This window comes from Gymnodraco acuticeps, unplaced genomic scaffold, assembly GCF_902827175.1.
Source record: "Gymnodraco acuticeps unplaced genomic scaffold, fGymAcu1.1, whole genome shotgun sequence".
Taxonomy (NCBI): Eukaryota; Metazoa; Chordata; class Actinopteri; order Perciformes; family Bathydraconidae; genus Gymnodraco; species Gymnodraco acuticeps.
In genome coordinates this window covers 3,072,226-3,096,991 of record NW_022990274.1, presented here as the reverse complement: position 1 = coordinate 3,096,991, position 24,766 = coordinate 3,072,226, and the positions used below count along the sequence as shown (strand labels likewise).

Below are 24,766 nucleotides of genomic sequence, written 5' to 3'. Positions count from 1 at the left end.
TCTCTTTCTTTCCCTCTTATATTGCAGTCCCTCACTCACTTTGTTTAATTCAGTGCGAGAATTGAGCTGGAGCTTATTGTCCTGCCAGGAGTTTAAATCTGGGCTGAAATGGTGTCAGGGCCATTCTCATACACACATGCAGGTGCTCATTGGTTAGCCTCGGTTAGCCTGCCCTGGAACGATATTTAGTTTTAATGTTGATCCTGGTGGACTGATCATATTGGGCTCTGAGACTGCTTATTTTTTGTGACCTCAGTTCTGACTTGAGAGGGAATGTTTGGTCAAACACTTTCTGTTTTGTCTCATAGTGGCGTTTTGGCACTTTTAATGAGCGCCACGGTCTCTGAACAAATGAGACACACTGGTTCTGTGCTCCCAGTGGGCAGGATGAACATGAATGAGTCTGTCCACTCAGGGTTAAAAGCTCTGTTCTCACTGTCCACTTTCCTCTTCTTAGAGAGCGCCATGTGTAATTATGTGTCTCTCACTGTCTGCCGCTAACACGCCTGTTCACTCTCCTCTCCGCTTCTCTCCCTGTATCGCTAACTCTTCTCTTCACTCACTTTCCTCTCCGCTTCTCCCTGCCGCTCTCTCGTCTCTTCTTCTGTGTTTCTCTCCCTGTATCGCTCACTCGTCTCTTCTTCTGTGTTTCTCTCCCTGTATCGCTCACTCGTCTCTTTCGCCCCCTGTCGGCGGCGGTTAAAACTGAATCGCCCCGTCAAAATTGAAATCCCCTATTAATGTATTGATTATAGGTCCGGGTCCGTATAGGTCGGTGTCTGGGTCCGGATCCGGACTGTTGCCGACCCCTGCTCTAGCGTGAATACCTTGGGATTTACAGGCTGCTACCACATTGTTGTCCTGTTCATGAAAGTTAACTAACATTTGATCACCGTAAAATATTGTGTTATGTTGTGTTAAGCTCCACTCTCTTGTGTCACTGCTAGTTCCAAACATCAAGATGGTTGATGCCTAACTCAAACAAAGGTGACTATGTTGACTTCTTATAGTCTATCTGTGTAAATCAACATCATTGCTCAATTTCCTTACGTTTTTTAGGTCAATATTATGATGAAATATTGGCTGATATAAAAACAAAATGATATATGATGGACAGGACATGGTGTATATATATATATATATATATATATATATATATATATATATATATATATATATATATAACCCCTAACATAGCTTTGGTATTTATATAGTCCTACATCTATTTCTAAAACAGTTTCAATATGTTTGCGATAAGCTTATGGTGATGGATGAGTTCATGTTTAAAGTATTATTTGGTTTAAGGTTTTATTTACCTTGGCACTGAACACAAAACAAAATTGGGTTCTTGATGGAAACACTGTCAGATATAATACAACCCTCATACTTTAATCCTGTGAAAAAAACGAAATTGTGTATCTTACGTGTTCAGACAACCCTCTGTCTGCAGCTAAATCTCCTCATGTCATGCAATGTTGATCTTGAGTCATTCTTTAAACATTGTTTAACAGTAGACAGACAGATGGAATCCAGACTTACTTCCTCTGGTTGTCAGTCAGCGTGATGCCTTGTGAAGACACCTTGAAGTGCACCACGGTGGCAGCAGCTGGGGAGGTGGCAGCCAGTGTCTCAGATATGGCCTTGGCAACAGCCTGAGGGCCTGTCAGGGACTCCATGTCTACTGAGTTGATGTAGAGCACGTTGCATGCTGGGAAGAGAGCAAATGTCTTGGTCAGGTAACAAGGAATGTCAAAGTAAAGGCTTAAAACAAGGAAACATATAACACACTAGTTTTGAATTCTGCTCAAAATGCCTATGTTCACCTATTCATGCAAACATATGTATTTCCTCTTATTTGAGAACATGCTGTCTGGAAGAAAGCTGGAGTCAAACAGTTTTAGAAAATAATCCATAGAAGTCATTCCACATAAAACATTCTGCCTCTGACAGACAAGAAGCTGGACAGCTGTTAACAGACACAACCCGTCAAATGGAAGCCATTTATATTTTATCTTGGTTTGTGCAGGTTAAACATACACGTACAAACATAGAGGATGCACATTCCAGATGTAGGTTTCTGAATAAAAGTGCACAGGGTTTACCATGGGCATCAGCAGGGGCCCTCTGCACTGGGATAACAAGGATGTCATGTTGTCAGAACAAGTGCATAGGATGGTGATAACTTCATTATTAAAGTCCTAGAATCTCAAAGCTGGGTCGGCTTTAAGAAATGAGAATGAATGAAAGTGAGATTATGTTTTACCTGCTCCTTGTTTCAGCCTCTCAGCCAGAGGATTCGGTGCAGCGACTTCTGGCACCTCCTCAAGGAGATCTAAAAAAGTAAAATAATACAACAAGGTTACCAAAAATGTACTGAGTTGCACTAAGGGCTCCTGTTGGGTTTGGAGTAGGGATGCTCCGATCGATCGGCCGATATTCACTCACGGCCGATCGATCGGTGCTCTCTATAAAGGCCGATCAGGAGAGCCGATCACATGACGTAAAATACATTTTTCTCTGTGCGCGGCAAAACAAGCTCGCCAAAATGGCTTCACCGGTCTGGCAGTATTTTAAGGTGTCCGAAAAAGACAATAAAATAGCGGTATGCAACGTGTGTGAAGCAGAAATCCTGCAGCTCCGCCCGCTGTGACGGACCGGTGAGCGGAGCAAAACACACACTAAGAGTTGGACCTAACACACTTAGCTATTTTATCTAAACTAGTTATCAATGTGTTTATTCTTCACTGTCGGGTCACTCATTACTGGATCAGTGAGCTGCATGAGACGATACTGACAGGCTGTCAGGAGAGGGAGAGAGGAAAAGAGAGCGCTTCCGCTCATTTCTCCCGTGTTATTCTCCAAAGTTAATGCAAACTTGAATAATGTACTTCATTTGAATGTAATAATTATGTTGGTTGTTGTTTGTGGAAGCGCATCATGTATCGAAAAATTCTGAAAATCTGAACTTTTCGGTCCGTTACGATTATAAACTGAAGCAATATAAAAATGAGCCCCGTTAACTGAGTTTTAAACATCACTTTAAATGGAAGATCCCCATAGCCCCCACCCACCCGATCGGGTCGGTCGATACTGATTCCGGCGATCGGCCCCAAAATGCCCGATTGGAGCATCCCTAGTTTGGAGCAATATTTTGTAATGATTTGCTTTACTAAACATCAGCATATGCCTACTGTGTTAATTATACTGGAGGTTCCAATCTCACTACTGGTATTATACTCTATATATCTAGTGGCAATTATTAACTGACAATTATTGTAATCAGTTTTAAGTTATACCTAGCAACAATATATTACCAGGTTTTAGCCTGGAACAAAACTAATTTAAAATGTGGGTACTAAGACCTGAGAGTCAAGTGAGAAAATAAATAGTGCCAACAGTCAGTAGGGGCTAAATCAGTAGGGCAGGGGTCACCAACTACATTTGTCTAAGGGCCAAAATTAATCCAAGAGACACTTTCGGGGGCCAGAGATTTTTATATATATATATATTTATATATAAATCATAATAAATGATATATATATATTTATATATAATTGATTAATATGTTCACTTTATTGAAAAAATAATCTTTTTTTTTATAAGTCCGGGGTAATAAAACTGAAAGCAGTCCTGATTGGCAGGGAAAGGAATCAACTTTTTTATTAATACCGTGTCCTGATTGGTGGGAAATGGTTGCAGGATATAAGAAAATGGTTTGCCAGGCACGCATATCTCAAATAATGTATGCGCTGCCATTTCCCCACATAAACATAACAGTCTGCAATGAAACGGTTCCCTCCTGTGTGCTCCACTTCCTCCTTGGCGAACCGGTAACTTTCTTGTTAACCCGTTTTGGTTTAAAAACAGAAAAATCAAAGAACGAACCATACACGGATTAAACATAAACTTCTCCTCATATTTTTCTAAACAATTTTTGTATAAAAGTAATCATCATCTCTATATATATATTTAACCAATAGCTCACGACAGTGATTATATCACAGCTAAGAGGCGTGGTTCGGCCCGACGCAAATTTATTTACATTCATTTGTATGTTACCGTTTATTGTGCACCCACTGAAAAGTGTGTTATTGGTGAGTAAATAACAGTGTGTTATTTAGAAAAGAATAACAAATTAGAAGGAAAAAAAGATTTTTAAAAATACAGATTTCAGTATTCTGAGGCTCTGAGCCCCATTTATTTTCCTCACAGACGACAACAAAAGTCCGACATTATACGATTTAAAATCAAAACAATAATCGTGGCTTGATATTGAGTAATAACATGTTTTTATGAACCACACAGCTTCCGGTCTTCCAAGACCCGACCGGACAAAAAGACGTGCTGCAGGCACGAAACATACTACCAATAGAAATACATGCTTTTAAAATCGTTCTGTGTGACACGAAAAAAAGGGGAAATGGTGTTGGTGAACACGAATCAATAGATTACATGTCGTGACTATAACACGAAATGCCGTGAGACTGGGTTGGAAGTGCACCACATCCCATTCTGAAATCAATAATATATTGTTCCAGGTGAGCTTAAGTATGAATGGCCAAATGAAACTCAACTGGAAGAAATCATTATGCTCTTAGTCCTATTTAGAACATGGGGTCTTGGTGCTCTTCAGCCTCTTGTGACAAAAATAAGTATAACAAACAGAACTGGTCCTGGTCAAAACAACCAAAAGAATCACTACCCAAAATGTTACATTAGAGTTAGAAAATGGAACACCAAATGTACGTTTCTCACTCTCCTCTCATGGCTTTTGTATAATCCTAATCATTTTTTTATTTTTTTTAATGAAAGTTACTTTATGTAACTTGTGTTATACTTTTTGTTGAAGAAAGCCTGTTTACATAATGTGTTCAAAGTCTACGTCACACTCACAACAAAGCATCAATTGAAAATGTGTGAACCTTTGTGAACACATTTGGAGCAACAGACCTGTGGTTGGGATAAGTAGTTTGCAGGGTAGGGCCAGCGGTGTGATGGCATGCTGGTAGACTAGGGCAGACAGACAGCCTGTCAAAGAGACACAGGACACCGTCACAGACAAGCAATACAGCTACAAAACACGTTACAACAGTACAATGTGCAGTAGTATTCCCCAAGAACTGTAAACACATATAGTTCACAATTAAGCCTCTTTCCACAATTCAACTTTTTAGGATCAATGGATTTGGTTAATATGGCTTCTTGATTAACAATGGTAAGAAAAATAAACTCTTAGTATGTTAGAGAAAAACACACCATCATTATTATAGTATTAACATCAATAATCCAAACTGAAACTTTACACAAGGAAAAGAGTGATGAATTGAGTTTTGGGTTGAAGTAAACATGAGTTGGATCAGTAAATACTGTTCTTATTGTAGGATTCTATGTTTTGGAACTCAGAAGGACATGCAGAAAAGGAGCACTAGTGTTACACTTTTAATGCAAAATCAGTGCGAATGTAAAAGTGTATTTCAGGGAGGATTGATGATTCCACTGACCAAAGTACGGCTCGTTAGGACAACCCTTCAGCTTCACTCCTTTAGGGCTGCTCTCAATCAGGAAATGTCTGACCAGCTCGTTGTTGACGTCACCTGCAACAAAAGAGCGGGAAACACAGCTGAGTCACATGCAGACATCACTTCACATCTTTGGTAAATACTTGTTGCATTAGTACTTTATGAATGTTATGCTTCATCCTGCCTTTTACCTTTCTTGTTCTGATGCACTGTGGGGGGAGGGGAGGCCACCTTCATGGCCAAGCCGTAAGCCCCCCTGAACGAGTGACTGTCCCGAATAACGAAGGCTCCTGGCTCCCTCTCTCTCAGCAGGCCAATCGCTGTAACAGGGGGGACATTCAGTTCAGTCAACAACCATTTGGTTACCACTGACCCTAACCCTAACCCTAACCCTATCATAAACATACAAGACCTGTCCAAACCGTCATAACTCTAGATTTGATCCCATTACACTAGGGGTGTAACGGTATCCGTATTCGTCCCGTACCGTCACGGTTCAGACGTCACGGTTCGGCACACGCAGTCACACGACGAATACGCCTTTTTTTTACGAGTGGGAAAAAAGTCTGTCGTACAGGGCAGTACACTATATATAATCCAGGGGGCGGTATTGCGCCTAAAAGCTGTTGGCAGCCGCCCAGAAGAAACACAACAACAAAACGAACAAAATACAAGAAGAAGAAAAGTTAGTATGGCGATTTCAGATAACACACAGGCAGTGGCGTTTTTATATGTACAAAAGTGGTGGGGCACAAAAAACTTAGATGTCTATATATAAGCTTCTGCAGTGAGGTTCATGGCTGCTGAGGCTCTGACTCTTCAGGTTTACAAATATTATATTCTGACCTAAATCAAAATATCATATTATTTTCAAAAGCTTTTTTTGTCTGATGCTTCAATTAATTTTAAACAGACAGTTCAACAGAAGGATACCCAACAAATGTAATTGTATCATTTAAATATTGAATTGTTCTCTCTCAGTAAGATCCCATTTTCAATCAAATTGCAGTCTTACCTTGACATGAAGATGAAGTCCATTTGCCTATCCTTCTGGACAAACATCTCTATTACTTTTTTGTAAAAGTCCTCCTTATGTTATTGTAGTTTCAAAAGTCTATCATAAATCTGATCTAATCAATAGATTTATGATTCGAAAATTATAAAAGTAGGGTAGACATGTGGATATTATCCGGCTGAACAAAACGTGCATTTATCTAACAGGTTTGTTTCCCACAGATCTTATTTTGAGCTATTTTCTAAAATCCTATGGAGAAATATCATTGCTTTTTTGTGGAGGGAAGCCATGCGCAGCTTACTTCCTGGTTTTAGGACGCCTCACTGCAGCTCTCTCGTCTCCTCTTCACACACCACACTTTTCGCGGCACACGTACTTACAGCCAATCAGCTCTGAATGATGTGAGATGACGTATGGTGGGGATGGCAGCTCTATGCCCCTATGGTCATTATTTTTTTGCCACACACATTAAATAGGACAATACTCTGAGCATGCGCAGTGTAGTTTTTACAGTCACCATTGACTTAAACAGGGAGAGGGAGGGGCAGGATCGGGTTTTGTCCCACATGGCTTAAAACAGCTCAATAGGCACACACTGTAGACACTAATTAGAAGAACACAGACTAAAACAGCAATGTACAGACGAATCAGATGAATAAACATGATCTTAAAATATATTTTATATATTTTTTAATTTATTTTTTGCATTTTTTTGTAATCATTACTTTTAATACTTTCTGCTGACACTAGGTGGGGCTGTGCCCCACCTGCCCCTAATGACCAGTCGCCACTGCACACAGGAGCTAGAACCCACCTGCTTCTTTTAAATCAGCCGTGTGGGAACATTTCGGGTTCCCTGTGGACTACAATAACGATGAAGTGTGCGAGTGGTGGATCGGACGAGTGGTGGATCGGACGAGGACAGTGTCTCGCCGTTGTTCTCCAGCGGTGCGGTATGCTAATGGTAACACATGCCAAACATGCTAAATCATATCAGAAGGCATCACCCAGATTTGCCAATCACCGGAGCCCGGCAAAAGACAACAGCAGTTCAACAGCTGATCCCCGCTGTCTTTAAGAAGCCAAGAGACATGAGAGCCGAGAGACCAAAATAAATAACGGAAGCTTTTGGCATATGTTTTTCAACGACTATGCGCTTGAAACACTTTCTTATTATTTATGATGTCATATTTTCAAGACATTCTTTTTAGTTTTACAGCTTGATGAAACCTTTTTGTTTGACATCAGCCATTATAGATAATATGGCCATCTGAGTTTACTGTGTAAGGTTTGTTTTTAACTGTTTAATATAGTTAGTTAATTCAAAATGTCAGAGTTCTTTATTTTTAAACTGAAACTTGCACTACTGTTCAAACATAAATAACAACAAACCTGGAATTATGCATTTGGGACTTTTTTTTGCTTTTTCTTGTTGTACCGAACCGTGACCGAGGTACGAACCGAACCGTGACTTCTGTGAACCGTTACACCCCTACATTACACTATACTTTCTCTCACACATACTTGCATTCTTCTCTTGCATACATTTATTGTCTTCAGACATGCATATATTATTTGTAATATTAAATGTAAACATTGAATGAATGTGCATGAGAGTAAGATATATGAATATGAGAGCAAAATGTATATATGTTTGAGTGAAAAATGTATAAATATGTGAGTGACAATATATGAATGTGTGCATTGAAATATGATAATATGAGAGCAAAATGTATGAATGTGTGAGTGTAAATATGTATGTGTGTGAGAGTGAACATGTATGTATGTAAAAGGAGAATGTACGTGTGTAAGAGTGAACATTTATGTATGTAAAAGGAGAATGTATGTGTGTGAGAGGACCAGTATGAATTACGGCCTGTACGGCCCCTCATAGAATCTGCTTAGCCTTCTCAACATATTGCATTCACAAGAATAGGACAGAGAGACAACCCTAAATCACACCATATACATCTCAACAACTGTCAGATGGATTGCCTGGACAAATTGTACAGATGTTCACAGTCTAAAGACAATACATCCTGTTAACTCGATCCCCTGACCTTGGTTGTCATTTGGTTTGAAGGGAAATGTCTTAACAACTAGATGGATTGAGAACAATTGGTACAACTATGGTGATCTCTTATCTTCCATCTACTGCAATCAAAAATGTAATTCTTCCAATATCAAACACCTTCCCATTCCTCATCTATACTCAATGTTTAATTCCAATTAGAAAATTATTGAATACTATTTCACAACACTAAAATGGTGACCACTGTGGACACAATATCTGCCAAACATGAGAATGTTAGCATTGTCATTTTAAGCATTAAGCTAATATAATGCATTGTAAGCATTTTGCACGGCTGTGCCTTAGTACAGTGTGATGGTTGCTTTTCTGATGTAGTGTGTCTAAGTTAGCTTAGAGCTTAATAAATCACATAAGACCAGTGTATGTAGGAGATAATGGCAATGGTAAAGCATCACGTTTAAGTAACGACCAAGAGCAAAGGCTCAAGTCCTGATTCATTGTTAGAAACATTACTGTCTGTCTGGATCTCATTAAAACTACAACATGTAACAAGACCCTTTGTTTCAGACATGCTATCTTTCAAGGAGAAGAGTTTTGATCAATTATAGTTCAATGCCTGTCCACATGTGAGAGTTTAAGGAAGGAAGATGGATGACATGAGCAACACAGGCAGATGTTCCCTAATTCACTACATATGGTGTGGCTTCCTCTGGGAGTGCACGGCACAAAGTATAAACTCTGTGTTCTTGTGTGTGTGTGTGTGTGTGTGTGTGTGTGATGTCACTTCATTTGAGCATGTGCTTGAATTTAGCATGATATGATCCAATATGACCATGAACAAATGCAGGTTTGGTATTGATGGTGCAGCCAAAGCTGACCTTACGACCAAACACACACATACAGGTATGTTTATTTACCAGTATATGCATGTTTGTATTTTTATTTGCCATGCATATTAATTATTGTGTCTGTTTGTTCATGCATTTGTGAAAAGGGATAATTCCAGTGCTTATTTTTGTGAAATATAACGCCATGATTTTGAATTTAACAAAAGCATAAAAGTTCAATCACCCCAACCACATCTTAAATGACTCCACCAGTAACAATGGGGACTTACAGTAGTTCCACATTGAGAAAAAGTACATCAAAGAACGTCCAGTCAAATCTTGCAAAGCACTCCCTCAGCATAATCCACTTCTCCAATGTCCATTTCCATGAGTTGTATGTTCCAAACATAACATATTCCTGATGAAATATTGCTAAATACACATTCCTTTTGCACTTCAGCCAGCACATGTAGCAGTCTCTGAACACAGTTGCATGCTGTAAGTGTTCCACTTTGGAAGCAAATAGGGGGTTTGATTTTTTCATATTCCCTGAATGTCCCTAATCATCCTATTCACCAACAACCAGGTCTTAGGTGGAAACATCCAATATAATATCAACATTCTTTGACAAACTGGTACACACTGAACTGCCGAAGGAACCTGGCATATAGGAAGTATAATTTTAAAAGGGCAAACATTTTTTTGTCTAAAGGTCAGTTAAGGGAGAACGTTTTTCAGCATCTTACCTTGCTCCCTGGAAATGTCTGGCTTGTACCAGAACTTGGACGTGTCTTGGACAAACTTGACATTCAGCCTGCTCTCGGGACTGCCATCTGCAACGGAAACCAAAATAATGTCACAGAAACTAAATGAAAGAAGTAAACAGACAAGAACTCCAAAATGTCACGTCTCTCCAAAAGAAGTCATGTCCTTACCGGGCATGTTGAACCTCGAGAAGTCAGAGAGGGTGTGGAAGTAGCCGGGATTGTTTCCTCCACTCATTGGGGACATTATCTTCCCATTCAGCGTGCCGTAGGACTGCGCTCCGTTGGGTCTGTCGCCACTCGACATGCGCCGCTTCTCCGGAAGCTGGGGCTGGAACCCTGGAGCTGGGCTGCCCTGCCGGAACCCTACCCCCATCCCCATCATGCCTCCCTCCTGGTAGCCTGCGGGCGAGATTGGGAAAGAAGGCGTGGGCGGTCCCTGGTACCCCGAGGAGCTGCTTTGCCGTGACAGGTTCCCGTGCCTCTCATCTGGGGTGGTGTACCCGCTGTGCATGGGGTGACGGTCCAGACTGGGGCTCCTCTGGGAGACCTGCGATACAGACGGGTGACGCCCCAAAATTGGACTCCCTTGGGTGATGGATGGTTGTCGACTTAGCACAGGGCTACCTTGCATGGGTTGGCCAAGGAACGGCTGTCTGCTGAGGACCGGGCTCTGCTGGGACCCCTGACCCAACGAGGCCTGTCTGCTGAGGACCGGGCTGCTCTGAGCCCCCTGCGTCAGACGACCACCCAGGATGGGACTTCCACTGAGGCCCACCATCCCCACATCGAAGCCGTTAGCCGGGGATGTTTGCTGGACTACGATGGCAGTGTCCTGATAAGGATATGAGCGCTGCTGGAGGAGGGTGTTGTAAGGGGAGCCAATGAGGACGTTCCGGTGCTGTGCATGGGGGCTTCCATGGCTGAGGGAGGGTTCTGAGGCAGGGGGGCTGGGGTCTGAGGACACATAGCTCCCCAGTAGGGTGTTGGCGCCATGGTAGGATTGTGTAGGGGTTGCAGTGTCAAGGTAGGAAGAGGTTGGAGAGCTGGAATTTAGGTAGGAAGAGGTGGGGGTTTGGTATGAGGGGGTGGGAGTGGGGTAGGCGCTCTCTGTAGCCTGGGAGCGGAAGCTGGAATCAGTAGTGGGGTAGGACGGAGTGCTAACGCTGCTCTCTACTAAGAGGTGATCACTGCAAGGGAATGGGATACGCTTATTAAACCAAGGAGTTTGACATTCACCAAAGTGTTCATTTAGATCAGTGGTCCCCAAACTAAGGCCCGCGGGCCGGGTACGGCCCGCCTCCACATTTGGCCCGGCCCCCTGAACAATACCAGAGACGCATTATGATTTATTTAAAAAAAATATATATATTTTTTTTTTATTATTTTTTATTTTATTTTTTTTTAGTCTGGCCACGCGAATCCTAGACTAGCCCCTGTCAAAATGTTGTGACCTGCTCTATCAAAATCAGTCGCATTGACCCGAAGACACCTTTTGAGTTGTATACACTGTTGGAAAGAGGATATTCCTAGCTTTCTAATGATATCAGGATTGTTTTTGTACTTCAAATATTAAGCGAAATATGTCACATTATATAATGACTGTCACAGAGTCATCATTTTGAGAAAAAGGCCTTCAAAGTTGTCTCTTCTCTGGAATCCATCGATCTGATTGATTATTAGCGGAGCAAATGATCAAAATACTACCGAGGGAAGATATTTTCGTTTGGAGGGGAAGCTCGCGAGTGTGTGTGTGTGTGAGTGTGTGTGCTTGTGTAATTTTGCGTTTGTGTGTATTGTGTTTGTTTCCCGGGGAAAACACTCACGAGAAACACCGGCTGTTGTTATACCTGCCGTTCTCCGCTTGTAATTATGCCGAAGCTTCAACGTTGTATTTATCATCTGAATTTGCCGAAACAAGTTTAATGTTCTGAAAGCCAAGACTTTGTTTAATTGAAATCAGATGAAAACAAACTGTAACGGACCCTGCCGTGTTATCTATGATTACTATACTCTTACATTCATAATTTCAGCGGAGTGAGGGGGGGGCGGCGCTGCGGAAGAGCAGATTGCGAGTGAGAAATAAATAAATTGGAAATAAAAGTTTCATATTCTGAAAGCCAAGACTTTGTTTGTTTAAAATCAAACAAAACACCCGAACCCCGAAAAAATAGTTTTTTTTACGTAAATCCACGTTTATTTTGAGAGATTCTGCTCTGACAACTAAGCTAAACTTTTACCTGTTAAGATTGTGCACGGCACAACAGAAAGTTACGGTAATTTTCAATGGACTTTTTTTCTGTGAAGAACCCAGAGAGGGTTATTTGGTTATTATTTATTTCATAAATAGTGTTATTTATTTCATTAATAGTGTTATTATTTATTTCCTGACTTTTTTTCTGTGAAGATCCCGGAAAGGGTTATTAATATTTGGTTATGTGTGGCTTTCTAGAAAACAATAAATGTTTACGTTTAGACACCCATGCGATCGTCACACTTTTTCTGTTACAAACTGACCCGGCCCCCATCAGAGAAGGGAAAAGTTATGTGGCCCTCACAGGACAAAGTTTGGGGACCCCTGATTTAGATGCATGAATTGGCAGACATCAAACATTGAAGGAATGTATTCCTCCCAAAATGATAATTTGTCCATCAATAAATCACTCACACCATGTTATCATGAATTCCGTGCATACCTCAAGGGTAAAGGAAGAAGCCAAAGGGTTTTAAATAGTAAGGTTTGACTGATTTCTTTTTTTTTTGTTCCAGGGCAATAATTCTTTTTTTAAATGTGAAGATAACATGGGTTTGATGACTGACATACAAGAGAACATTTTGAGGAGAAGTAGTCCTTTAACATGATTACATCTATACCTATCTACGTCGAAAACAATATGAAAGATGTAAAAATCATATCTTTGTTTATTTATTTTTGATAAAAATCACTACATTCTTGTCTAGCATCCATATTGCATCAAAGAGTGAACGAGCATAATGTGTCTGACTGACCTCTGTGAGATCTGGATGGGGCTGCTGCTGGACAGAGGGGGGTTCAGTGAGTGGGAGGAGGGGCTTCTCTGCTGGGCTGCAGTCTCTCCGGGGGGGCTGAGGCTCCGAGGTGACGGCTGCTCTCCGCCTGTTGATGCCGACATCGCCACAGACTCCACATAGCTTCTTGGTGCTGCGTGAGAGACAACAAGTCTTTGTGAGCCAAAAATGACCTTTACTTCAGCTTCACTGCACTGTTATGTTATTCCCTGTAGCACTGTAGTTGGGTGACAGTGATCTTAAGCCCCCCAAAAAAAGAAAACTGTGAAAACTGAACGGCACATGATGGAAATAATATGTTTTATGGTATGCTGCCATGAGAGTGGTTGTGACTTTTCCAGAAAGGAAATGGAAATAGTTTCTAAAACAGTTCTACCGAGCAATACTGTAGGTCGAGAGTAATGGGATGGAGGAGATTCAAAGGTTGAATGTGGATGATGATCTGTGGCGTTAGAGCAGCATCTTACCTTCCTCCCCCTCACTGCTCTCATCATCTGTGGGGCATCGTTTGAGATAATCCAGAAAAATAGAGTGATTTAAAGGAAGGGAAGGGAGTCGGAAATGTATCTGCTATAATTGTTCCTTTTGATTAGTAGTGTGTGTGTGTATGACTCAATTCAAAGAAACTCATGAGGAATATTACTCGCTTTTAAGTTTTACTATTGAGCCTTCACTCAAAACATTTTAGATTTTTGAGAGAAGCTTGTCAATTTGGTAGGCTAGCTGCTTGGCGTAAAGTGTTCAAAGGGGAATCCTATGAGGTAACATACACAAATAATACATTTTGATTTATATCTTTTTATACGAAAAACAATGCTGATATGAGTTTTCACACAGATTTTGTAGTTCCCTGACAAAAATACACTGTTTTTAAAGATTTTCTTTACTTTCATCTCAGAGAATTTAAGACTTTGTAATCTCAGTGAATAAAGGAATTGTATTATAGTACAGGGTATATGCAGGAATCCTGAAGTAAAATGTAATTCCTTTTAAGACCTTTTTTAAGACCCTTTCCATACATTTTAAGACCTCATCGCCGCTTGGAGTTTTAACCGGTTACATTGACGACACACTTGACCTCACATTGACTATATACAGTATTGATTGTCCTTCCTCCTTATCTTCCAACCATTTGGACGCAAACTTGCATTACCCCATAACGATGTTGTTTAACAACCGGCGTAAACGGACCTTCGCACGCTATCAAGCAGTGAGCGTGCGATGTCCTGTTCAGATGATGTCAAACCCAACGGGATGCCATAAATAAACTACACAGAATCACACTACACACCTACGCAATGATTACATTCAGGCAGACTAAAGAATACAACCTCTTTGGACCATTTATATACTTATTGAAAACAAGCTACAAAATGTAAAACGTTTAATACTTTTTAATAGCCTTAATATTCGCTAAATTGATTTATCAACTTTTAATACTTTTTAACACCCTGCGGACACCCTGAAGTAAATTCACCACTTTAATCCCTCATTTTTGTATTTTTCAACTCTCTGAAAATCTGATGTTTTTTGGCTCTATCATTTGTTGTACAGTAGTTAAAACAGTGACTTCTTGGATTTAGTTAGTGTGACTCTAATAAAGTGAGAGTTATAACCAACCTGAGCCTGTTTGATGGAGGAGGATGTCTGCAGGGTTGTGGGGCTTCAAGCCCAGCGCGGAGAGAGGAGTTTTGGCGAGACCAGGAGGGGACCGACCTGAAGAGAAGAGAAGACTTATCAGCACACAGCATCACACGTCTCTGACGTCCTGACAGCTGATACCTGTTTACTCAATTCAACAGTTATTTTTCTGTTTATTTTGGGGAAATAAACCTAATTTAAGAAAAAATGCCAGAGTGTAAACGCAACCACAAAAGGATTGAACATTTAAGTTTTGATACTCCTGTACTAATGCAGAGGTAAACAGCTGTCAGGACAATACAGAATCAACACAGCTCCACACTCAGGAGCATCATGTTCAGTGTGCTCATGCTCGGATGGAGGGGCAAAACATGCATGTGATTATCACACTGTGACACCACCTCACTCTCCCAACAGTAGAATAAGGTGTGTGTCGAGCTTGGATCGAAGCAGAGCTGGGTCAAACTGAATGCAAAGTATTTGACCACCCAGTCACCTGTCATGTCACAGGAAAATGGATGTTGTACTTCTCAGACATTCACATTAAAACATTACGTTTTAGTTCTACATAAGCAGTAGCCTACGTACTATAAGTCCTGAGAGGTTAGAGATCAAAACAACATTTTGACAATTTATTTTCTGAGTCTGATCTAAATAGTTGTATCCCCTGGGTTTATGACACTACAGCCTCTTGTGGCCAAAATGATTATTAAAACAAACACTGTATCATCTATTTTTTCACTTGGTTCCAAAATTAAAAGAAACCATTGCAAGATGATCCAGACAAAAACCTTTTTTTCCTATTTTAAATCAAATGTTGCCACAGAATGATTACTGTCCCTGGAACAACACAGACTCTGCTACAACAGTACATGATGTTACCACAAGAGTCTCAGGTTTGATTCAATAAATAGATTTGATAATGACAAACTGAATGTGTTTAATGAAGACACTTAATGGATCCGTCTCTCACCTCTAGTCTTCTCGTCTATTCTTAGTCATTTAAAAGTACTACTTTAAAACCTCTTATGACAACATACACAAATTGCTAGCACGACAATCATGGCTGATAAATTCAGACTGCTGGGGGGGCGGGGGGGGGGCGGGGGGTGCAGGCAGGGTGCTGGTTGTGATGGATCAAGGCAGCAACAGGAACTCAAACACAGATGACAACAGCAACACAGAGAGCAGCAGCTGCAACACTGGAAGCATGTCCCTGTGCTTTATGGGTCTAAGTGTTTGTGTCTGTGTTTTGACACTGAGGCTAATAAACAATTCATTAAAGTTGGGGTTATTTATGTATATGAGCAACTGGCAGGTTGTTTACTTATATACAGTGTGTCTGTTGTGTTGCTGGTGCTGCTCTCATGGTGTTTGCATGCCAAAGCGGTGCAGAGCTGTGATAGGGGGAGGGGCATTGAGGGGGGGATGAGGGATCCATTTGGCTGATGTTGTGGGACAGAGGAACTCCGGAAGAGAGACGTGCATCATCCACTTACCAAAGAATCCCAATTCATTCTTTGTACTTGCAACGTAGATGCCCCAAGTTGTGGGGGGTGTCGGGCAGACTAAGTGAACACTAGGGAGTGTGAGTTGAGAGACCCACTACTCAAGATCACGTGGAATTAGAAGTACATCTTGCGGAGTGTTCACTAATCACTTAGATAACCATGCACCTTTAACACATTTTGACCATTTCTGCATGACCATCCTTATTGGGAAAAATATGTTGGTTTTGAGGTCCATACAAACAATCGAGAACATTGCATTTTCTCAAAAAATGCTTATCTAAATGCAATAATTTGATCTCAATCTGTTCCTAGATCCTAATCGGAGAAAACCGGACTGCTCAGTGTGACTGCGTGAACAATGTTCCCACTTTGAGGGGAAGTAGTGCTGTTACGCCACAGAGCGAGTGTTAAAAATATAGTTTGAGGATTTATGACTTATTTTTATGGGTGTGCCCTGGGGGGGATAGGCAGAGGGATGAAGTCACTGGTAGAGTTGGCCAATGAGGCGTAACCTTATACATGACTCTTGTTCAGCTGTGGGGCGCATATAAGACTAAGAGGGGGACTGGGGGTTTGAATTGGTATTTCTGGGGAGATCAACTTGTGAATGTTTGATTAAAAAGAGAGATGAAGATTAAATGTGATCAATAAGCTACATTTTGACTTGGCTTTAAAAATGATCTCTTGTTTTATACAATTTATACCTACTGAAAAATGACTATAAATAATCTCATTAACAAATATTATTTTTCATTCCTTACAAGACTGGCCACTAAGGCATTTTAATGAACCAACAACAAGGCCAGAACGCTACTCATCATTTAAAATCCAGCCTATTCACAATCCAAATGAAATGAAAGTTAGATTGAGATGAGGTAATAGTGGAAATATTTCTTCACTGCTTGGTGAATATGTGGTACTTAATGAGGTACATAAAGAAAGGACTAGCTGTACGTCAAGATAAAGGACGATGAATGACTGCCAAGACTCTGAAACCACAAAGGAATCTTTTACACCTCAAGACTTTTCCTACAGAGAAGTCTCAATAATATGAACATCTCTGAGTTTCCACCTAAAAAAGATAAATTCACAAGTTGATAAAGTTACTTCATAAGCCAAAAAAAAATGAAATCAAAGCTTTTCGTAGGATTTCATATAACTCATACCACTCTTTGAATATCTACAGTAACTAAGCCTGAGCTCCACAGTGCCGCCTGTCAGCCGGAGGGGGGACTTACACAGGTTGAAGTAAGGGGTTTGCGGCGAGATGGGGAAGGCAGGGGTTTGGGGAAACACCTCACCACCAACAAAGGGTGTTGAACTGATGGGGCCACCGTCCATCTCTTCGAAGGCCTCGCGGTAGCTGTGCATGTGTCTCTGAGGAGTGGAACGAGAACACATGTTAACACAAAAAGAAAATAACGTGGGAAACATTTTAGAAAATCAAAGTTCTTTACCTCCTTGGGTCGTCCTCCGGGATTCATCGCTAAGGCGTTGACAAACTCAGGAGAAACACAGCGGACAGGGGACCGCAGCGGGACGTCGGGGGAGGGGTCTTCATCAGGGCCGTTGTGGTAGTGGCCCTCGCTGGTGTTGCGTTGGCGGGGCAGGGTGGCAGGCTCGTCTAAAGACACCGTACGGGCCTGGACTCCTGAGATAAGAAGTGAGTGTTACAATTCAGCAACATTTGATCAACTCTGCTCCATCAGACTGCTCTCCTCCAGCAATGCCATCCCCGTCATCACAGGTTAATGGTTCTCAGCCGCTGTGAATGCTCACTGCTCAGGCCAAGGCTGAAGGCTGTGGTACTTTTCAACGCAACATGCACACACAAGGTTAATGAAGGATTAGCACACAAAGCCATTAAGTCGCAAAAATGAAACAAATGATCAAATTCATAGATAAACCCATTCTATGATATTTCCAGTAAAACAAACAAACTATTGTGTTTCAAAGTCACCTTGTCCTTGGAGGTATGTTACATAAAGTAATGTTACCACCTTCTACCATGAGCGGAAACAAAGCAACTCATTTCTGGAACAACAGGACGAAAATTTTCTCACCCCACTTTCTGATATACTGCTGTATTTTGCTTATCTAATGTGTCGATGTGGCCAAATATGGCAGAACCTCAGAGCAGCCAGTAAGCTCATTTCAGTTAATCTGGTTTGCACTGAGAGAGAGGAAGCTTCCAGCATAAAACAAACAGGATTTAAGTTAAGAGTTTTATGCTAATATGCGATGCCATTGACTGGCGGCTAAAGGTAAAAATAATGAAATGCTGGCCAAAGCTGCACGGCCAATGTGAAATATCACTGGCTGCTCTGTGCTTTGGAACAAGATGAAGGTTATTGGGAAAAGAAAGGAAATTACAATAGGGATAAGAAAGGGTGGGAAAATAGGAGTAATACATTCTGAGTTGTTGTTTGCACTGAGGAGGTTTACCCAGTGTTTCTTTCATAGTGTTACTTTGTTCTTATTGTTTAAATTCTGTTAATGAAAGAGATGGTTGAATAGTATGTTTATTAAAGAGGCCCTCTCATGCTCATTTTCAGGTCCATATTTGTATTTTCTGCCTGTACTGTGACAGTAGACTCTACTGTCTCCATGCTTTAAGGTTCAAAAAGCTCTTTATATTTATCATACTGCCTGTGCTGCAGCACCTCTTTTCACCCTCTGTCTGAAACCAGAGCCCAGTCTGCTCTGATATGTTAGCTGGCTGGCTCTGCTGTGATTGGTTAAACACTTAGAGATTTCCGGACCCTTAGCCTATTACGTACAATGTGTTGGAGCGCTAGCCAATAGAAGCCTGAGTGTTACGCGGTGATGTCGTTTTGTTACAGCATAAAAGGGCCCCTTTAAAATTTCACTTAAGGCTAATGTCAGTTAAGGCATACCCTACGAGCCTGACGATAAGAACAATTTGAAAATATTGATATGTCCTTCCCTCAACCTTACTTTGAAGTGAGGGTGTAAAAACCTGGCCACATATCTCTGAGGAAAATATATTGATAGCAGCTGTGAAAATTCCAATACTCAGGAATTGATGTTAGCTGCCATTGCCAATCTATCTAAAAATAAATCCAGTTAAAAGGTTTAACTCTCTCAAAACGTCTTTGTGTTTTGTATTACCATTATTAGGTTATAATTCATTGGGAATCAATGTACGTATTATATATATAGCTATATGTAGATGTTTTGTTTTTACATTTTAGAAATAAATCAATGATAAATAAGACCCGATAATGCCATCTGTTATGACGCTTGATTTATCTCCATCTCCAAATGTCTTGGTGTTGGCAGGGTGACGGTTAATAAATCCTGTAACTGACATCTTTGCAAAGCATGCAGTCAACACACCCAAACAGAAACACACCCACCAACGTGCAGAGGCTATGAACTGAGAACCAGATGTACCCACGATGCATTGCTCAGCAGCAGTCAAACACTGCGCCGTTGCCTTAGTGACGGCGCTAATGGTTTCCAGCTGGGATCGCTGGATTTTCTCAAGGTCTGATATTTCTAAGCTATTTCAAATCCAGTCATCATGAGGATAATCAGGGTTGATTCCAAAAACATAAGTTTGATAGGTGAGGTGAGGGAAACCACAGTGTCCAAATGTGCACACCGGCAGCTATAAAAAGGGTCAGTTAAGGTAAGAAAAGGGGTTCCTGGTAAGATCAGATCATTAACAGGTTTTGGTTTGAAAGTCTTAATGTGGCGTTTCATTTTCTAAAAGGAATTGCAGTGAATTGTATTTATAGAACAAGAAACGTCACCTTCATTCCAACTTCAGTTGCATCACTGAAAACGATATGGCCGTCTGCGGTAAAGAGGCCAGGCTGGCCCCCGACACTCGAGGGCCCTAAACAGAACAATCCTGTCTGCATTGTGGTTGCCGTCTCCCAGCGGACACATACTGTTTTAGTGAAGTTTCCAACTAGGACTGTGGTCCTTTTCCTGGATTCCGTGTCCTTTGTCTGGCTTTGTAAATCTTCAAAAACAGTACAGTGAGTGAAAAAAGGCACATTGAATGAAGCCAGTGTATCCTGGCCTCTGTATTGTTCCTGAGTTTGGCAACATGGATCTTGTGACATACACTCTCCTGGCCAGGGACAGAGCTTCCTTTGTGCCTCCCCTGTCTCGTTCTTGTGAAACTTTAACATTGTTTTTTTTCCCACTAACCTTGAGGTATAAAACTATTACTCAGAGCGAGCAGGAGAGAAGGGTGAGTATGTACCCAGAGGGGAATCATTGGTTAGTTTGATAATGATAAAGATGCTGCTGTGCAAACCCAATGACAGAAAGAAAGTGTATTAAAACCGAAACAAAACGTGTAGTTTAGGATAGGGCATTCAATTGTTAATATGAAATGAGAAATGATTCAAGGCAAACCACACCGCACTCCAAGGCAAAAACAGATACAGACTTGACTACTGGAAGGAACACTTGAAAAAGGACCTCTCCTTTTTGGTTTTTAAGTGTTCCTTCAGACAGGATGGAAGAAACAAACCCGAGAAGGAGTGAGAGCGGCGGTGCTCAGACTGAGGAGAGGTCATGCTGGGGATGACACTTTGGACACGAGCCGAGTACTCTGGGTAAACAGATGAAGGATGATGAGAGAGAGAAGAATGATGATGACAAAACTAAAGGAAAAAGGAAACAAGCGAGACAAGGCCCGCCTGTGAATAGAAACTGAGATGTTCCCATGATTTAAAGACAATTCATACGAAAGTTTCAATCTTTGAGGGTTGATGTGTACGCACAATCTAGGACTTTCACAATAGAAGTAAAACAATATTGTCTTAAATACTTTGAATAAATCATGGAATAGGAGGAATTCAATTGATACAGGAAGTAGAAATCAGTCCAACACAACAACAAATCCCTACACTTCATACTCCTAATGGTGTTAAACTAGCATGTATTTCGTAGTGTGAATATTTACATTGAATTGGCTGTAATGTGAAGTTGACCGTATTGTTTGTTCTATAAAACCTCTTTCTGCCGTTCGTTATCTGAGGGCTCTGCTTTGTGTTGACTTTCTTGCTGCCCTGCAGGATGTCTGATGTGCTTATCTAGGGACAGTCAACCTGCTGGACTGCAGAGAGCACTTCCTGTTTGAGCCTGAGGGATTGGGGCTGATGAGGTGACATTCAGGAAATGAGATAAGGACAGAGCAGCGGAAAGACGTGTGTACAGTGTGTACATTACACTCAGTACATGTTCTGTTCGACATTTTCTGCCACAATACAAATATTATATACAACTGGTACAATGAATAATACCTAGTAAAATGATTTGGCATTTAGTATTCAGCAACGTCACATTGTTGTCTCTACTGGATAATGTAAATATTAACCATATGTAGATCATTATAATGTGATACAGCCAAAATTCTGTTTTGGGCAAGGCCTCAAAAATGTTGGACAACAGATTGGTTGTACAATCAAAATGATACATGGCTCGTTTCAAAGCAGAGGAGTCACACATACCTGAGAAAAGTATTGCACAAATTGCACGTAGAATTATAATTAAACAGCTTAATACCATTATTATGACATGAAAAAAAAGGTTAAGTCATAACATATTTCAGTCACACATAGTGTTTCTAACGAAAACTCAAAAAGAGCAGCAGCTTCTTGTTTTATTAAAGCATTGCGAAAGGGCAAACCAAGGATTATATCCAATAGTCCCCAAGACTGTGCCACTATATTCTCAGATAATTCTTCTTTGTTAAATATACTGTAGGCCAAGGTCAATGCCCTCACCTAAAAAGCTGGGGCAGTGAACAGTGCAGCGTCTGTGGAAATATTGGATTTTAAGATTTATTTTGCCTCGGGCAAACATGTTACCATTCCTGGCAGACTATATGAATCTGTGAAATCACGTAAAACATCTAAAGACGCAACCTGCTGCTGGATGACATATACTTCTTTCTTTAAATAAAAGGTCATACATAGATTCATTTAATTAATGTTGGATCTTACCTGCCACTCTTTGGGCCACCAGACCTTCAACGTTGAAAACTTCATCCTGCTCACTGTCTGTTGGCTGGGGTGATGCTGAGGCGGCACTGGGGCTCCACTGGGGCTCAGTGACCTCCGCAGACTGGGACAGTGTGCTTGGTGGATAGTTACTGATGGGCTTGAGCTGGATGTGACCAGCTACAGTGGGGTAGGCTAGTGAGGGAGGACTTGTCACATCCCTTTCAGATGAGTAACTCAGAGATCCCTGGACAGGAGCAGGCTCCGGCGTCCTCGGCTTCCCAGGGGACATCTGACCCGGGGACGAGTGGCTGGCCAGGCTGGACATGGGGCCAGAAAAGTGGCTATGAATGGCTGAGTCAGCCTGTGTGGAGGGCCTGGGTTGGCTCTGGGAGAAGGACGGCTGGGTGGTCACTACAACACAGTTTTCCTGCAGTGGAGCACTTTGGGACTTTGGCACCAGCGTACGGCCTGGTTGCAGGTCCATCATGAGGAGATTAAGGGTTTCAATAGATTCCTCAATTTCATGCTGGGAAGCGCTCTGGCGGTTAGAGAATTGTGGGAGGCTGTGGTGGCTGGACATCACCACTGTAGAAGGAGGTTGACTGAAGGTGAGTCCTTCAGTAACGGGCTCCTCTGTTACACCAAACTGCTGCCAAACGTTGAGCCCGCGCTGGACGGCATCCCTGCTACTGGTGGTGCGAGCTGGAGCTTGAGGCAAAGAGTTTTGCTCTGCTCCAAACGACTGAGAGCGGAACACATTGCCGTTCTGCTTCGCCGTGTAATAACCAGAGGATGGGGCGGACTCACTTTGGGTCAGAGTGGCGGATGTTTTGGGTATGGTAGTTTCTAGAGGCTTTTCTGGGGCACTGCGCTCCAGGTACGGCACATGCTCCTGGCCATTGACAATTGGCTCAGGCTGGTAGTAAAGATCAGCTGGTGTAGCCCTGCCATCTGTGGAGGAGAACGTCCCCAGACTGTCCACAGTGTGTCCCTCCTGACTGGTAGGCATGTCATCGTCCAAAATGTCTGTCTCACGGTCAATGCTACCGTGCCCGTTGACATGGACCTGGGCAGGCACCAGGTGAAGCATGCCTCCAACCGTGGAAGCCGGCAGGGACAGGTAGCCCTGTCGGTGCATGGGCCCCTCCAGGCCACTCAGCAGCTGCTCGAGCTCCTGCTTCTCCTGGGGACTGATTGGTTGTTGTGCAGGTGGTTCTTGTTGATGGACCAAGGGTAGCTCCTCTCCTACAGGAACGTGTGTCCGGCTCACTGTGGAAGCCTGAGGAGCTGCTGCTGCCGCTTCATCAGTTCGGTCAGTTTTGATTGAGGCAGTAGAGTTTCCTGAGTCGCTGCTCACTGACAAGGCATGGTCAACCGCAGGTAGGGCGTGTTCCACCGCAGATGGTGGCAGGCCATTCGCTGTGACTGTTCCTTCCACGGACTCCTTTTTGCGAACTTTGGCGTAGAGGCTGCCATCCAAGGGTCCTTCAGTGTGGATGAGTTCTAAAACAAAGAATGACAGAGAGTCATTAGAATCAGATTAATCCAAATACGACAATTATTCCGCTTTCGAAACCCTTTCATTTACAACCACCCAAGTATTTTCAGAGCCACAGAACTTTGGCAAAAACTGAAATAAATGTTCACTCCTCTAAATAGAATGCATGATTCATCAAAACACTAAAAATAAAAGATTAAGGAACTATCATAAAGAGAAGTAGAGGTGTTGGGGGATTGTGTGGGCATGGCCAAATGAAACACTGGCTTCTATCCACCTATTCTACCAGCTTCAGGAAATGAGCAGGGTCCGTGGCATGCACTGTGGAAAAATCTATGAAATCACAGCAGCTTGCCTTACACTGCCTTCTCAAGCCTATTGGTTTAATCTGTACCAACTGAGGAAAAACTGGCATAATACATGAGGATTCAGTTGAGGATTTAATTAGCTCATGATGAAAATAAATGATTGAATGAACACCACAGACTATTAAACTTCAAATGTGTTAACTCATGAACCCGGAAGGACTGCTGCAACGTAGATTGTTTTTACTGAACACAAATGCACATGGTGTACACTCGTGCTTTTACACTTTCACACACAACCACACCCAAGTCCAGTGTAGAGGAAGTAGGGTGCCCCGATCAGAAGAATGTAGTCATCACTGGAAATTCAGCATCACCTACTAAGGAAGGCCTGGAGGCTTTTCCTGGCCTTCGAAACCCAAAGCAAAACAAAAGTACTCGTTTCCCTCCCTTCATCCTGCATTCTCTGATACAACCAACACAGTGCATCAATGCAGACAGATTTATGTCTAACATCTCAAGACTCACAACTCCCTAAAGTCACTCCTACACACCATTTAGTAAACGTCTGTGTGGTGAGGCATTCAATAACAAAACAATACCTTGTCACATAGAT

The 24,766-nt window shown here is 41.8% G+C and overlaps 1 protein-coding gene across 15 annotated transcripts in view; it reads right to left on the bottom strand.

Annotated features, from left to right (window-relative positions):
- tns1b (tensin 1b) overlaps positions 1–24,766 on the bottom strand; it is a 249,357-nt gene that overhangs the window by 9,174 nt on the left and 215,417 nt on the right. For 10 of the 15 annotated variants that reach the window (XM_034221400.1, XM_034221402.1, XM_034221408.1 and 7 more), the window contains 14 exons: positions 22,348–23,850; positions 17,815–18,008; positions 17,596–17,734; positions 14,826–14,921; positions 13,673–13,699; positions 13,167–13,338; positions 10,329–11,347; positions 10,140–10,226; positions 5,711–5,839; positions 5,502–5,594; positions 4,951–5,028; positions 2,264–2,332; positions 2,103–2,129; positions 1,540–1,708 (listed from right to left, as the gene is read on the bottom strand). In XM_034221400.1, the coding sequence (XP_034077291.1) occupies positions 1,540–1,708; positions 2,103–2,129; positions 2,264–2,332; positions 4,951–5,028; positions 5,502–5,594; positions 5,711–5,839; positions 10,140–10,226; positions 10,329–11,347; positions 13,167–13,338; positions 13,673–13,699; positions 14,826–14,921; positions 17,596–17,734; positions 17,815–18,008; positions 22,348–23,850 (3,802 nt within the window). The remainder of the gene's footprint in view (positions 1–1,539; positions 1,709–2,102; positions 2,130–2,263; positions 2,333–4,950; positions 5,029–5,501; positions 5,595–5,710; positions 5,840–10,139; positions 10,227–10,328; positions 11,348–13,166; positions 13,339–13,672; positions 13,700–14,825; positions 14,922–17,595; positions 17,735–17,814; positions 18,009–22,347; positions 23,851–24,766) is intronic. The other 5 variants (XM_034221407.1, XM_034221405.1, XM_034221404.1 and 2 more) reach the window with 5 other exon arrangements.